This window comes from Pogona vitticeps, chromosome 1 (genome assembly GCF_051106095.1).
Source record: "Pogona vitticeps strain Pit_001003342236 chromosome 1, PviZW2.1, whole genome shotgun sequence".
In the NCBI taxonomy this organism is placed as follows: domain Eukaryota; kingdom Metazoa; phylum Chordata; class Lepidosauria; order Squamata; family Agamidae; genus Pogona; species Pogona vitticeps.
The window spans coordinates 317297343-317312732 of NC_135783.1; the positions used below are offsets into that span (position 1 = coordinate 317297343).

The window sequence follows — 15390 nt, forward strand, 5'->3', positions numbered from 1 at the left end:
GAGTGGGGGTAGGAGTTTGTAGAAAAATTCCCTAAAAAGATCACAAGCTCCATTAACCTTCATGCAAATCAAATTATATTCAGTGGGATTTGTGCTCCTAAGTGAGAGTTGCATTTGCAAATCCTCCCCTTGACATATTTTAATGAAATTTTGCTTTGTACCTTCCTTCAGCCTCTTCATAAACTGATATTTATTAGGAGTGAACCAAATATACTAAGTTCTCTTTGACTCCTTGACAGCTTCAAGCTCTGACTGGATTACAACCATGAGAACAAGGAGAATTTCATCAGTCCTTTAACAGCTTCTGATTGGAGAAGTGTTCTGGCTGCTCTTCATTTTTTTCGTGAAGTAAAAATGTTCCTTTTGATAATCAAATAAAAATGTATTAAAAATGCAGATGTTCCTGGGGCCTGACCTCTACCAAAGCTCTCTTCTTTCTTTCTCTTCCCCCCCCCCCTTCTCTGAAATCCAGGAGGTTTTAAATGGCTGGGCATTGTAAAAATAATCAGTTAAACACTCTTGTTGACTGGTGGCCAGAAATGCACAGCAGAAGCTTTCACTTTTTTAAAGAAAGGGGAAAGGACACTAATTTAGAATTATGGTGTATTTAAATAAATTAATCAAAGATTGTCATTTCAGTAGAGGGTAAAAGGTAATTCTTCTAAATGGAAAAGAAAAGGATAAAATTAATTTAGACAAATACAAGCCCTTCCAAACATCTGCTGTTCAAAGTGCATAACTCACATTGACACCAAAGGTTCGTTTGTGTTTTGACTGGAAGAGTTTGATATTATTTTTGTCTGCAGAGGAAGGAATTGTGTAGCATCCAAGTGGTGAGATATTTGCCTCTCAAGCAATCATGATGAATTTGGGACAAGGGGGAGACTGTGTGTTTTTTTTTAAAAATTGCAAAAACTGCTTGCTTTCTTTTAGGAATCTTTGAGTCGGGAAGTATCCTCATGTGCAGATCTTTCAAAAGAAAATAAAGAGAAGGAGAACAGAATAATAAAACAAGTTTGAAATCTGTTTAACTGTCTTTGTCTGGAGCATACAACTGGTACTCTGATGTGTCTGTTGAGTTTCAGTTGTATTAGTAAGGGGGATATACACATCAAGTAAATTGCATTTGTTTATTGTAACTTTTAAGCTGTTTGGTAATGAATGTTTTCTAAATGGGCCACAAAACTTTTTATCAAAAACAAAAATATACACAAAGTAAACTAATCACCAAGAGATCCTAGATAATAGCCTGTAACTATTAATTGTCTATTGCACACAATGTTGTTGTTTAGTCGTTAAGTCGTGTCTTACTCTTTGTGACCCCATGGACCACAGCACGCCAAGCCCTTCTGTCTTCCACTGCCTCCCAGAGTTGGGTCAATTTCATGTTGGTAGCTTTGATGACACTGTCCAGCCATCTCATCCTCTGACGTCCCCTTCTCCTCTTGCCCTCACGCTTTTCCAACATCAGGGTCTTTTCCAAGGAGTCTTCTCTTCTCATGAGATGGCCAAAGTATTGGAGCCTCAGCTTCAGGATCTGTCCTTCCAGTGAGCACTCAGGGTTGATTTCCTTTAGAATGGATAGGTTTGTTCTCCTTGCAGTCCAGGGGACTCTCACGATTCTCCAGCACCACAATTCAAAAGCATCAATTCTTCAGTGGTCAGCCTTCTTTATGGTCCAGCTCTCACTTCCATACATCGCTACTGGAAAAACCATAGCTTTGACTATGTGGACCTTTGTTGGCAAGATGATGTCTCTGCTTTTTAAGATGCTGTCTAGGTTTGTTATCACTTTCCTCCCAAGAAACAGGCGTCTTTTAAGTTCATGGCTGCTGTCACCATCTGCAATGATCATGGAGCCCAAGAAAGAAGAATCTGTCACTGTCTCCATATCTTCCCCTTCTATTTGCCAGGAGGTGATGGAACCAGTGGCCATGATTTTTGGTTTTTTTATGTTGAGCTTCAGACCATTTTTTTCTACTCTCTTCTTTCACCCTCATTAAGAGGCTCTTTAATTCCTCCTTACTTTTTGCCATCAGAATGGTATCATCTGCATATCTAAGGTTGTTGATATTTCTTCGGGCAATCTTAATTCCGTCTTGGGATTCCTCCAGTCCTGCCTTTCACATAATGTATTCTGCGTATAAGTTAAATAAGCACGGAGACAATATACAGCCTTGTCATACTCCTTTCCCAATTTTGAACCAATCAGTTGTTCCATATACAGTTGTAACTGTTGCTTCCTGTCCCACATATAGATTTCTCAGGAAATAGGTAAGGTGGTCAGGCACTCCCATTTCTTTAATAACTTGCTATAGTTTGGTGTGGTCCACACAATCAAATAATTTTGCGTAGTCAATGAAGCAGAAGTAGATGTTTTTCTGGAACACTCTGGCTTTCTCCATAATGCAGCAGATGTTAGCAATTTGGTCTCGAGTTCCTCTGCCCCATTGAAAACCAGCCTGTACTTCTGGGAGTTCTCAGTCCACATACCGCTGAAGCCTACCTTGTAGGATTTTGAGCATAACCTTGCTAGAGTGTGAAATGAGTGCAATTGTGCGGTAGTTGGAGCATTCTTTGGCACTGCCCTTCTTTGGGATTGGGATGTAGACTGATCTTTTCCAATCCTCTGGCCACTGCTGAGTTTTCCAAACTTGCTGGCATATTGAATGTACCTTGACAGCATCATCTTTTAAGATTTTAAATAATTCCACTGGAATGCCATCACCTCCACTGGCCTTGTTGTTAGCCATGCTTTCTAAGACCCACCTGACTTCACTCTCCAGGATTTCTGGCTCAAGGTCAGCAACCAAACTATCTGGTTTGTCTGGGACATCCAGATCTTTCTGGCATAATTCATCTGTGTATTCTTGCCTCCTCTTCTTGATGCCTTCTGCTTCTGTGAGGTCCCTACCATTTTTGTCCTTTATCATATCCATCTTTACACAAAATGTTCCTTTAATAGCTCCAATTTTCTAGAACAGAAATCTGGTTTTTCCTTTTCTATTATTTTCCTCTATTTATTTGCACTGTTCATTTAAGAAGGTCCTCTTGTCTCTCCTTGCTATTCTGTGGAAGTCAGCATTCCATTTTCTGTAACTTTCCCTATCTCCCTTGCATTTTGTTCCCCTTCTCTTCTCTCCTCTCTGTAAGGCCTCATTGGACAGCCAGTTTGCTTTCTTGCATTTCCCTTTCCTAGGGATTTTTTTTGCTGCCTCCTGTACAATGTTACAAGCCTCTATCCATAGTTCTTCAGGCACTTTGTCCACCAAATCTAGTTCCTTAAATCTGTTCTTCACTTCCACGGTGTACTCATAAGGGATGTGGTTTAGATTATACCTGACTAGCCCAGTGGTTTTTCCTACTCTCTACAGTTTAAGCTTGAATTTTGCTATACAGTAATAAGCTGATGATCAGAGCCACCTCAGCTCCCGGTTTTGTTTTTACTGACTGTATAGAGGTTCTCCATCTTTGGCTGCAGAGAACATAATCAGTCTGATTTCAGTATTGCCCATCTGGTGATGCCCATGTGTAGAGTTGCCTCTTGTTGGAAAAGAGTTTTTGTGATGACCATCTTGTTCTCTTGACAAAACTCTGTTAGCCTTTGCTCTATTTTGTTTTGAACTCCAAGGCCAAACTTACCTGTTGTTCCTTTTATCTCTTCACTCCCTTCTTTAGCATTCCAGTACCCTATAATGACAAGAGCATCTTTCTTTCTCCTATGTCAGTTCTAGAAGGTGTTGTAAGTCTTCATAGACTTGGTCAGTTTCAGCCTCTTCAGCATCAGTGCATAAACTTGGATTCCTGTGTTGTTGAAAGGTCTGCCTGGGATTCGTATTACAATCATTCTATCATTTTTGAGAATATATCCCATTACAGCTTTTCCCACTCTTTTGTTGACTATGAGGGCTCCTCAGTTTCTTCTACGGGATTGTTGCCCACAATAGTAGATATGGTAATTGTCTTAACGGAATTCGCCCATTCCCGTCCATTTTAATTCACTGACGCCCAGGATGTCAATGTTTATTCTTGCCATCTCCTGCGTGACCACATCCAGCTTACCAAGGTTCATAGATCTTACATTCTGGGCTCCTATGCAATATTTTTCTTTGCAGCATCGGACTTTCCTTTCACTTCCAGGCACGTCCACAGCTGAGCTTCCTTTCGGCTTTGGCCAAACCACTTCATTAGCTCTGGAGCTACTTGTCCTTGTCCTCCGCTCTTCCTCAGTAGCATGTTGAACACCTTCTGACCTGAGGGGCTCATCTTCCGGCATCATATCTTTTAGCCTTTTGTTTCATTTTTATTTATATTCTTATCTCAAAACAGTACATAGAGGATAGAAAAGGAAGAATGGAATGGGAAACTGAGATGGCCATAAGTGTATATAGTTTACTCAATAGGAAAATAAGCACAATCTATGTATGTGAGGAAAAATTTTAAACTGCCTTTTTCCTGTATTGGCCACTCTGTTGAGTGTTTATGCTCTAAGATCTTAATGAGACATCATCCCCATCTTAGATATATAACAGCATGTCTTCTACCACTTTGTGTGTTTTTGCTGGAGTGTGCACAATAAATAAATAAATAACAATTCTTATATCATCTATACTCAAGAAGCATCACTGTGAATGCAGCATCCAACAGCCCTGTAGAATGGGAGAGTCAACTGCTTCTTAAGCACTGCTGCCAAATGTCTGTTTAGCTTTAGTTTGGCAGGAAGGAGCACCTGTAGGTTTGTGTCTAGAAGGGACATGAAGCAAGCTCTCCCTGTCATCAAAAGGTAGAGTTTCATCCGTTGCCCCTTTTATTCTAAATGCTGTAATTTGATTGGCCATGCAGTATATCATATGGGAGAATTTCCCATGAATAGCCAAGTATGTAATCGAAACTCAGAAACTAAGAATTTAAAATGTTGTAAAAATATAAGGCAAAGAACAGGCAATAAATTGAGCATGGCAGTATTTTGTCTTAGACAAGGTTAGATTGCGTTAAAAGGTTTAAACAAATTCATGGAAGATAGGTTTATCTGTAGCTAGGAGTTCAGAGCTGGTGAGAATCAGAATACTTTCCCCACAATGCTAAAGCATCCCTTCTCATGTTTGATAGCAGACAACCTATCGTAGGAATGCAGTCCCACCTTTCTTCTGTAGTCCTAGCAGAAGGATAAACAAGAGACAAGATAATCCCAAACCAGATATGAGCTGGATGGATTTGCTATGTCCCACAAGTAGGCATGGGTATCTGCTATTAGCACGTTTTCAGATGAGGGAAGTAGAATTAAAAGGTGATAACTGAGGGATATTTCTCATCTCCTACTAGACGAAACTTGTGTATTTGATGGATGCTTCAGAAGTGACTGGTCTACCAATGGAAATTAGTGCCGTTCTTAACAGTAACTTCCTCCTTTAGAAACTGCTTGATTAGGCATCCTTCAGTCTTGAGAGACTATGGTAATGTGCTCTAAATAAAGGACTTGTAACAGTGTCTAATGTGGCTGAGAAGGCCAATTTGAGAGTGACAATCCCACACGGAAGACAAATACAATCTATCCCCTGTCCAGCTCCCTGATTTTGCTGGTTTCGGGACTGCCTCTTTGCCTCAGCCTGCTGGACAAGTGTCTCTTCAAAATGGGAGAGGCCAAGATTCACTGCCTGCCTCCAGGCTGAATGCTCAGATGTCAGGGTTTTCCATCTGTTGAGGTCCATTCCTAAGGCCTTCAGATCCCACTTACAGATGTCCTTGTAACGCAGCTGTGGTCTCCCTTTGGGTGATTTCCTTGCATAATTCTCCGTACAGGAGATCTTTTGGAATCCGACTATCAGCCATTCTCACAACATGCCTGAGCCAACATAGATGTCACTGTTTCAGTAATGTATACATGCAAAAAAATCCAGCTCGTTCTAGGACTACTCTATTTGGAACTTTGTCCTGCCAGGTGATGCCAAAAATGGATCAGAGACAACATATATAAAACATGTTTAGCTTCCTCTCCTGCCATACACAAAGGGTCCAAGACTCACTGCAGTACTCAGGAGTGTACTCAGGACACAGGCTCTATAGACCTGGATCTTGGTATATGCTGTCAGCTTCTTATTAAGCCATACTCTCTTTGTGAGTCTAGAGAACATGGTAGCTGCTTTGCCAGTGCATTTATCCAGCTCAGTATCTAGGGAGAGAGTGTCAGAGATTGTGCCAAGGTACACAAAGTCATGAACAGCCTCCAATTCTTGTGTGGAGATGGTAATAGAGGGAGGTGAGTCCACGCCCTGGCCCATGACTTGTGTTTTCTTCAGGCTGATTGCTAGTCCAAAGTCTTGGCAGCCCTTACTAAAATGATTCATGAATTGTTGGAGGTCTTCAGCAGAATGGGCAATAACGGCTGCATCATCAGCAAAGAGGAAGTCCCGCATGCATTTCAGCTGGACTTTGGTCTTCGCTCTCAATCTAGAGAGATTAAAGAGATTTCTGTCTGATCTAGTACGGAGGTAGACACCTTCTGTTGCAGTTCCAAAGGCGTGCTTCAGCATGACAACAAAAAGGATCCCAAACAGAGATGTCACTTGGCATGTCAAGGGGCTCTGATTTTGAGCCATCAAAAACTACAGTGCCCTTCATTTCCTCATGAAAGAACTTGATGATTTTAAGGAGTCGAGGTGGACATTTAATCTGTGGAAGTATTTTAAAAAGGCCCTCCCTGCTAACCAAATCAACGGGCTTTGTGAGATCTATGAAGGCCACAGAGTGGCTCTCGTTGTTCCCTACATTTCTCCTGCAACTGTCTGAGGGAAAATGTCATGTCAATGGTGGATCTGTTAGCTTGAAATCTACACTGTGATTCTGGATAGACTCTGTCTGCAAGCACCTGGAGAGAAACTGCTTAGGTGCACATGAAAAAGAGGAAAAGCTGTATGGTCCTTGTACAAAATCCAAACATAACGGTGGGCAATACTTTTATGGGACCTGTAAATATTAGAAACAGCCAGGCTTTCAAGGCCAGCAAAACCCTTCTTTAGGTTGGCTACTGCAGAGCTTGAGAGAGAAATAGAACAGTCCCAAATTATAACTTTATTTTTAAAGAGAATAAACAGAAAAACAGTAAATTTGGTATTATTTTATTATTATAGCAAAATTTATTTGTAGGAGAGACTTTTGTATTATTTTTTGTTTTATATTGTTTATTATATATTATAATACCATTTATTTGTGGAAAAGAAAGAACTATCCTGCCATCCTTTGAAAATCAGTCCAGGATTATTATCTAGGAGAATCCTGAGGCTAATAATAATAGCAATAATAATAACTGATTGCACACCTGACTGAGTTGGAGCATCTGGTTTTAGAGCCAATGGTCGAGATTCTGATTCCCCAGCATTCCTTGTAGGAGGAAAGCCACCCTAAGTGACCTTGGGCAAACTGCACTCTAAGAAGAAGGGAGTGGTAAGCCACTTCTGAGTACTTTATATCCAGAAAATACTGGAAAAGTCTGCCATAAATTAGAATCAGCTTGATGGCACACAAATTAGTAGTAGTCGTCATCATTGTTTACTTAGAGGGTTCACTCAGAGGTAGGTGGATTGCAAATCTCATCAGCCCTATCTAGTGCAGCCCATGCTGAAGGATGAAGACACTTGAAATCACATCTGTATCTGAAACAATGTTCTGAATAAGTAGCTATGATAACCATTACTTTTGGAGGACAGCATATTCCCTATCTTGTGAGTCAGTTGCCTGAATTTACATCCCCGTGTTGATACTTCCATTTGAAAGTAGTATTGGAAACATTCTTTCTAGGTGTTTGTTTCCTAGCCATCCCTACCATATAAAGTTGAATCTCCTGGGTATTTGCATTCATACATTTTCTAACACAGCACTCCAGGAGGCTTGCCTTGAGAAGTACTGAATGAATGAAGTTGTCTCCTGTGGAGAATACTTTTCACAGAATACTTTTCACTTCCATTGATGTAAGAGGCCATTTTCATTGATCTTCCTCTGCTCTGTCCCTTCTGGAGTGTTAAGGTACCATCCAGACGTAGATGAGAGGTGCTAAGGGCTGCTGCATAGGAGCACAATTTGGCAAAAATCCCTTCCATTTCCTTTTACATTGGCTGGCATGTCCTGAACAAAACTGTATTTGGAAAGTGATCCTGCTAGTGGGAGAAAATGATGGGTCCAGTGCATGGTAAATAAAATATATAATTATTCCAGCTTAGTTCATAGTTAAGCATGATTGAGTCACACTTAGTAAGTGATTTAGTGATTTAGTAAGGCATGAACATTTGCAACTGCACATTGGACTCTAGCCAGCCTGCACATCTGGCTATTGCTTACGTGAATATTTCAAGAGGAAAATATATCATTGTTTTGACAAAAGCCTGATCTTATTTATTGGTGTTCTCTATCTGGCTTCCTCATAAACTGCTTATATTGCTGTGTCATTAATATTACAATTTCATTACTCATTGGAAAAAGTTTTACTTAAAAATTAAAAAAATTGAATATGCATGTGCTTATAAAAATTCTGAATTACAGAGTGAATTAAACTCTGAATTACAGAGTGACTGTAATTCAGACAGAATATCCACATGATTCTGGTACTTGTCCAGAAATGTGTCATTGAGTTGACAGCTTTCACGCTAGAAGTTAAGCTTCTACGTTATTGGCACTAGCATGAACCAACACACTCTTGTACAATTAAGTTTACAGTGCAAACCTCATGTCACCAAATATGCTTTCAGAAGCTCTGTTCTCTCTTGTTTTACCGTTTGTGGTTGTTCTCCTATCCCAGTCACTCTTTGGCTTTTTGGTTTCGATTTTTTAAAAAAACTAATCTTTCCTCCTCTACAAACCACCAGTTTTGCCCTTAAGCCAAGATGCCTACCAACTAACTCTTGAGTCTTCTTGAAAACTGGTTAGGTGACCATTTGAAGACACCCAGCATCTTGTCCTATGTTTTGGCTGTTTGATACAGAAACTTAACAATTCTGCCTCTCAGTATTAAACTCTAATTATCAAGGCAAGCACATGATGTTTGTAACTGTAGCCTTAAACTGCATCAGGCAGTTTATACAACAAGTACGATGTTTTTTTAAAAAAATTGTTTTAATAAGTTGTGAATAACATTGTGTCTTGATCTTCCAGTTCAGCATTTTATGGCCCAAATATACTTTTCCATATGTAATTAAGATCGTTTGTCTTCATTTGAATGACAGATTTTCTCCATGTTTTCCTTTAGATATTAAATTTGAATTTTTGTCTCTAAAGCATTGTGCCACAGAAAATGAATCAACTGAAGTCTATGTTATAACATCTCTTAGACTTAACACCTCTAATTCTGAAGTTTGATTCAAGAAACTAGTCTTATATTTTCGCACACACAACTACACATGGTAGTTTTATTTACATTAATTCATTTGGTTTGCTGGAGGTTAAAAAAATATATATCCAGAGATGCCCAGCTCTTTTACTTAATAGGATTCTTTCCTCGTTGCAGTGCAAACGGCTAGAGCAGGAGCTTCATCATATGAAAGAGCAGAACCAGACTTCTGCAAACAACACGAGACATCTGACTGCTGAAAACAATCAAGAACGTGCTCTGAAGGTAAATCTCCATTCCTTCTTGCAGGCAAATTAAGGTTGTAAGCCCTGGGTGCCAGCTTTCTGTGCTGCATATATCAGCTGTGTACATTTCAGCAGAAGTGAGCTGCGCTGTTTGCCAACAACCCCTTCTTTAAACACAGATACAGCACCCTTCTGTTATGGTATTATTTTGTGATGTGTGTGTGTATGAGCCCAAGATAAAAAAAACCCTCAATATATTTCCCCAAATTGACTGGTTGTGTTGTGATAGATGACATTAAATTCATAGAGATTCCCTTCTGCCTGTATTGTAGTTCCACAATACTGGGAGACGTTGTTGCTATTTGCTCAATAGAGACTGTACAAAACAAGCGTTTTTAAACAGGATGTGTTTGCTGTATTTAAGGTAGTGTGTGACATATTAATACAATTGTTTGCCTTAGTTGTGACCACATAGTTGATACTGACATTCACAGAGGGATATCTTATAAATCCCTTTCCCATCTTCAGGTGACAAAAACCTTGTTGGAATAAATAAAAGCGGGGAGGGGCTGTCTAAAAAGAGTAAGGAAATGAAGGAACCTTACTTATTTCCTCCATTTTTACTAGTCAGAACTTTTAAAACTTCAGTTTTTAGAGAGGAATTTGGCTTGTAACGTGCTGTTTTTATTCTGTCTTTGCTTTCTGAAAAAGAATATAGTTCCTTTTTTTCTTTTTAATTCTCTTTTGCTATTTTATTCATTTAGTCTCATTTATAAGCCATCTTTCTCCCCAGAAGAGGATTCAAGATGACTTAGTTTTACCGCTTTAGTTCACTAATGGTTCCATTTTAAATTGTAAAGGATCCTTTTTACTTTTTGAGTTTATGGTTCTTTTACTCTTACCTTGCCTTCAATGCATAGAAGGAAAAGTGTGATATAAATGTCTTAAATAAATAAATAAATAAAGATTGAAGGGAGGATAATGAAAAAAATTAGGGGGAGTTATACTTTGATTTTAGAAAGACTATAGCATAATGCCACGGAATTTCTTCCAAAACAAATAACACATTAGCATTAGGGCAATCCTAAGTATGCCTGTTCATAAGTCAGTACAGCTGAATTTAGTGGGGCTTACTCCCAAGTAAGTGTGTCTAAAATTGCAATTTAAAAGAATTTTTAAAAGAAAATATCCATAGAATTCAGATTCATACTACTGTGTCAGAAGGACAGAGATTTTCCATAGATTGGGGTCAAGGGTTGATTATTTTTAAAAGCCCTTCCTTTCTCTTTTCAATTTTTACCATGCTTCTCATTCATTTTAACTTTTGGGTGTGTCGGTGGTTATAAAAATCGAACAATCTGTATTTGTTGCTTTTAAAACATGAAAATGGCAGTCACTATTAAATGGATGCACCACTCCTTATAAAAACAAGTTTGTTATTTGGGCTTATTGTTCATAATCCAATGCAACTAACAAAACAGAAGAAAGATAAAGCTGTTCTTTACTTGGTTGTCATAGGGATACCTAAAAGGGTCTTAGATTAGAGAAAATTTTAGACAGCTGTCAGAGAAAATGTAGTTCATTCCCAGCTGTTCCATGTCTTTGTTGCTTTAGTTACTCTTTGACTACCCAAATCAAGGCCAGCTTTTAGCATTCCAGCCACACTTTTGAAACTGGCACCCAGTCATTTATGTATTTGTACCCAGTGTACCCACTTAAGACAAAAAAGTAATATTGCTTAATGGTACTTCATTTGCAGCTGTTATGAAAAAAAGAGTCTTTACAACTCTTTACACCAGAGGTGACCTTATTGTGAACTAGAGTAAGCTGGTTGGTCATCTAAGCAGCTTATGAAACTGTATCACTTTCATGACTTTGTGTACCTGGGCTCAACCATCTCTGACACCCTGTCTCTGGATGTCGAGCTGGATAAACGCATTGACAAAGCAGCTACCATGTTCTCTAGACTCACAAAGAGAGTATGGCTCAATAAGAAGCTGACGACACATACGAAGATCCAGGTCTATAGAGCCTGTGTCCTAAGCACACTCCTGTACTGTAGTGAGTCCTGGACCATTTGTGCACGGCAGGAGAGAAAGCTGAACACCTTCCATATGCGTTGCCTCCGACGGATTTTTGGTATCACCTGGCAGGACAAACTTCCAAACAGAGTAGTCCTAGAACGAGCTGGAATTTTCAGCATGAACACATTACTGAAACAGCGACGTCTACGTTGGCTTGGGCACGTCTGGCTGATGGTTGGATTCCAGAGGATCTCCTGTATGGAGAATTAGTGCAGGGAAATCACCCCAGAGGGAGACCACAGCTGCGATACAAGGATATCTGCAAGCGAGATCTGAAGGCCTTAGGAATGGACCTCAACAGATGGGAAACCCTGACATCTGAGCGTTCAGCGTGGAGGCAGGCATTGCATCACGGCCTCTCCCAATTTGAAGAGACCCTTGCCCAGCAGGCTGAGGCAAAGAGGAAGTCACAAAAGCAGCAAAACCAGGGAGCTGGACAGGGGACAGATTGGATTTGTCTTCAGTGTGGAAGAGACTGTCACTCTCGAATCGGCCTCCTCAGCCACACTAGACGCTGTTCCAAGTCCTCCATACAGAGCACGGTACCATAGTCTTTCGAGACTGAAGGATGACTAACTTATAACAGATTCTTATTTTAAAAAATATAATACAGAATTTTGTGACATTTTTAAAGATTCACAGGTTTTATTTGGCTTGTAAATCTTCAAGGTGCCATGCAACAAACTAACATGGCTGCACCCTGTGAAATTCTTATGTGCATAGCTATTACCCTGTCTTTACTGACAGTGATGCAAAGAAGTGCTAATGAGATATTCTGCCTCACAGTCAGAAGAACTGGGCTGGGTAAGGGGAAGAGTTGTCTTTTGCTATTCTGCCTTGGACAGCCAAATGGCTTGAGCCATGTGTTTGTATACGTAGTGCCAACCTCAGATTGAGCTAATGTCTCTGCAATTTTAAACAATTTTTTTCTATAATGCTAAACTGTTCAGCGATAGATATTACAAATTACAAATTGGCTAGATTAGTTAAGATCATTGGCTGCATGCTGCTAGCTCTGTAGTCCATATTGAAGAGGTCTTACGGTCTCTTGGGAGTCATCCACATTTATTTTCTCGCAGTAGTATGTATGCACAGTAAGTATTTATCGGGTGCATTCTAGCTGGTGTAATTGGTGCTACAATATAGATTAAAAAAAATTAAAAATCAGTTCCTGGTGACACATAGAGTCTTGTAGCACCCTTAAGACCCCTAATTTTAGCATGAGCTTTCACTTATTGCATTTTGTTTCCCCAAGTACATCTGAAGAGATAATTTATAATCTCAAAAAGGTCATTCTGAAATATATCTGTTAACCTTAAAGGTGCCCTAAAATCCTTTGTTATGATGAGACTAACCTGCTTACCTTTTTGAACATAATCTCTTACAATCCTACATCTCTTTTAGCACAATACAATATAGCTAGTGTTAACTTGTTGTATAGGTACAAATGGCGTCCAGCCGCATCTGTTGCTGTGCACCTTACAAATCAAAGGTGTTTTCACAAAGAAAACCCATCAGTTCCCAATCCTCAATTTGTATGAATATTATGAACCCTTGTGAGTTCAGGAGTCATCTGAAAATGCATGAAGTGTTCTGCAAACGCTACTTTGTTTTTTTGACTGCCACCCTAAAGTCCAGAAACCATATCCCTGTGCAAAACAGTGGCTTGAAGAGATGGGGCACACTCTTAGAACATAGGAACAAGAATGCCTCCCATCATATGCTCAGTCCATTATTATCCCAGTACACACAAGATTTCCACTACTAGATTACCCCACCAAGCTTTCTTCAACATCAGTAGCTCAGTGTTTTGGGGCGGGAGTTTAAGACTCCTGTTGTTGCTACTGTTAAACAAGTAAGTATTCAAAAGTCTTAGTGATGTGCTGCTGATCAGCCAGAGATTTAAATTTCTGATTTAAATTTGATCTGCTATCTCCTCCCACCACTCCCCTTTTAGGGTTTATATACTTCCTGAAAGCTGAAGGTATAAGAACTGGGAGTAACATCTGGAGAGAAACAAGAAGAAGTAGAAATAAGTAGGAATAACCATGTGGTTCATTTGCCTGTTATTGTTTTTACTCTTTCTAAAGAAGAAAATCTGGCATACATTTTAAAATAGCATGCTATTTTTCATGGTGAGAATCTGATTCAACTGATATTTACATATATGGCTCTTTTTATACAAATAGTATTCTGAGTACTATTTGTTTGAATAATTTTAATTGTATGCCTTAGTGTCTGTTTCGCTAGAGATGACAGTACATATTACCAAAAGTATTCTTTAGCTTCTCACCCATGACAAATGGATTGATAGCACAATAAACTTTCTTTCTTTCTTTGTGGTTAACAGAAAGAAACACTTGGTCAATAAAAATATATTTCCAAACTCAAAGTAGATTATACAAAAGTGTTATATTAATCTCAGCAAATGCCCAAAGGGAGGGTGTGTAGTATAAAGATGTAATGGTGGCTTGTTAGTTTATATATGCAAGAGATTACACCAGTGAGGGAGAACAAGTCAAATGAATAGGAGACAATATCCAGGACCAAACATAAGGGTGCAAGAACTCGGTAGTCAACCTGGGCCTTAAAATGAAGGGGACACTGAGGTGAGGTAGCTCAGTGTTGATAGTATCCTCTGTGAGGAACTGGGGACAGAGAGCAAACAATCCTGTACATGTTTCCTCAGTAATAATAATAATATAATTTATTGTCATTGTAAGTATATACACAGTATACCATACAACGAAATTCACAATACCTCCTGTTGAATTAAATGGGACTTAGGTGCAGGTAAGTGTATAGATAGTATTACATTATATGGGTTGTTTGACTACTAATTACAAAACTGAACTTCCTTCACTGAGCTTTGGAATGTATTTTTCCCATTTCCACTTTGAAGTCATTTGTTTTGGGTAGAAACCAGCTTTATGGTGAGACAACACAAGACAGTTCTAAGCACTACTGATACTGCAAACTTTACAACCAGAACTTTGTAATAGGTTACTGGAGATAGTTGTTACCCAGGACAAGATATAATCTGTGGCTGGCCCTATCCACACTTTTTTTGTTTGGGGACTATTATTTTTTAAAGTCCTAAATCAAAATGTTTCGATGCCTGGGATTTTCAAATTGTATACAGAAATTTTATGCCACGATTTTTGGTGTCCAAATTAAAGGCCAAAAGAGGGGGGTAGGTACAATGAGATCTTCCACCCTACTTCTTGAGGGTTCTGCATCTCTGTGTTAGTAAGTGAAGTTTGTAGATAAATCATTGTGATGCTTTAGATTTAGATTAGGCATCCTTCAGTCTCGAGAGACTATGATAACATGTTCTGAATAAAGGACTTGGAACAGCATCTAGTGTGGCTGAGAAGGCAATTCGAGAGCGACAATCCCCTCCACACTGAAGACAAATACAATCTGTCCACTGTCCGACTCCCTGATTTTGCTCCTTTCGTTACTGCCTCTTTGCCTCGGCCTGCTGGACAAATGTCTCTTCAAAATGGGAGAGGCCGAGATGTACTGCCTACCTCCAGGCTGAATGCTCAGATGTCAGGGTTTTCCATCTGTTGAAGTCCATTCCTAAGGCCTTCAGATCCCGCTTGCAGATGTCCTTGTATCACAGCTGTGGTCTCCCTTTGGGTGATTTCCCTGCACTAATTCTCCATACAGGAGATCTTTTGGAATCCAACCATCAGCCACTTTTACAATATGCCCAAGCCAACATAGACATCGCTGTTTC

The 15390-nt window shown here is 39.4% G+C and overlaps 1 protein-coding gene across 8 annotated transcripts in view; it reads left to right on the forward strand.

The window, feature by feature from the left end:
• MIPOL1 (mirror-image polydactyly 1) overlaps window positions 1-15390 on the forward strand; it is a 233386-nt gene that overhangs the window by 107784 nt on the left and 110212 nt on the right. For all 8 annotated transcript variants that reach the window (XM_072986393.2, XM_072986392.2, XM_078392515.1 and 5 more), the window contains one exon: window positions 9494-9601. In XM_072986393.2, coding sequence (XP_072842494.2) covers window positions 9494-9601 — 108 coding nt within the window. The remainder of the gene's footprint in view (window positions 1-9493; window positions 9602-15390) is intronic.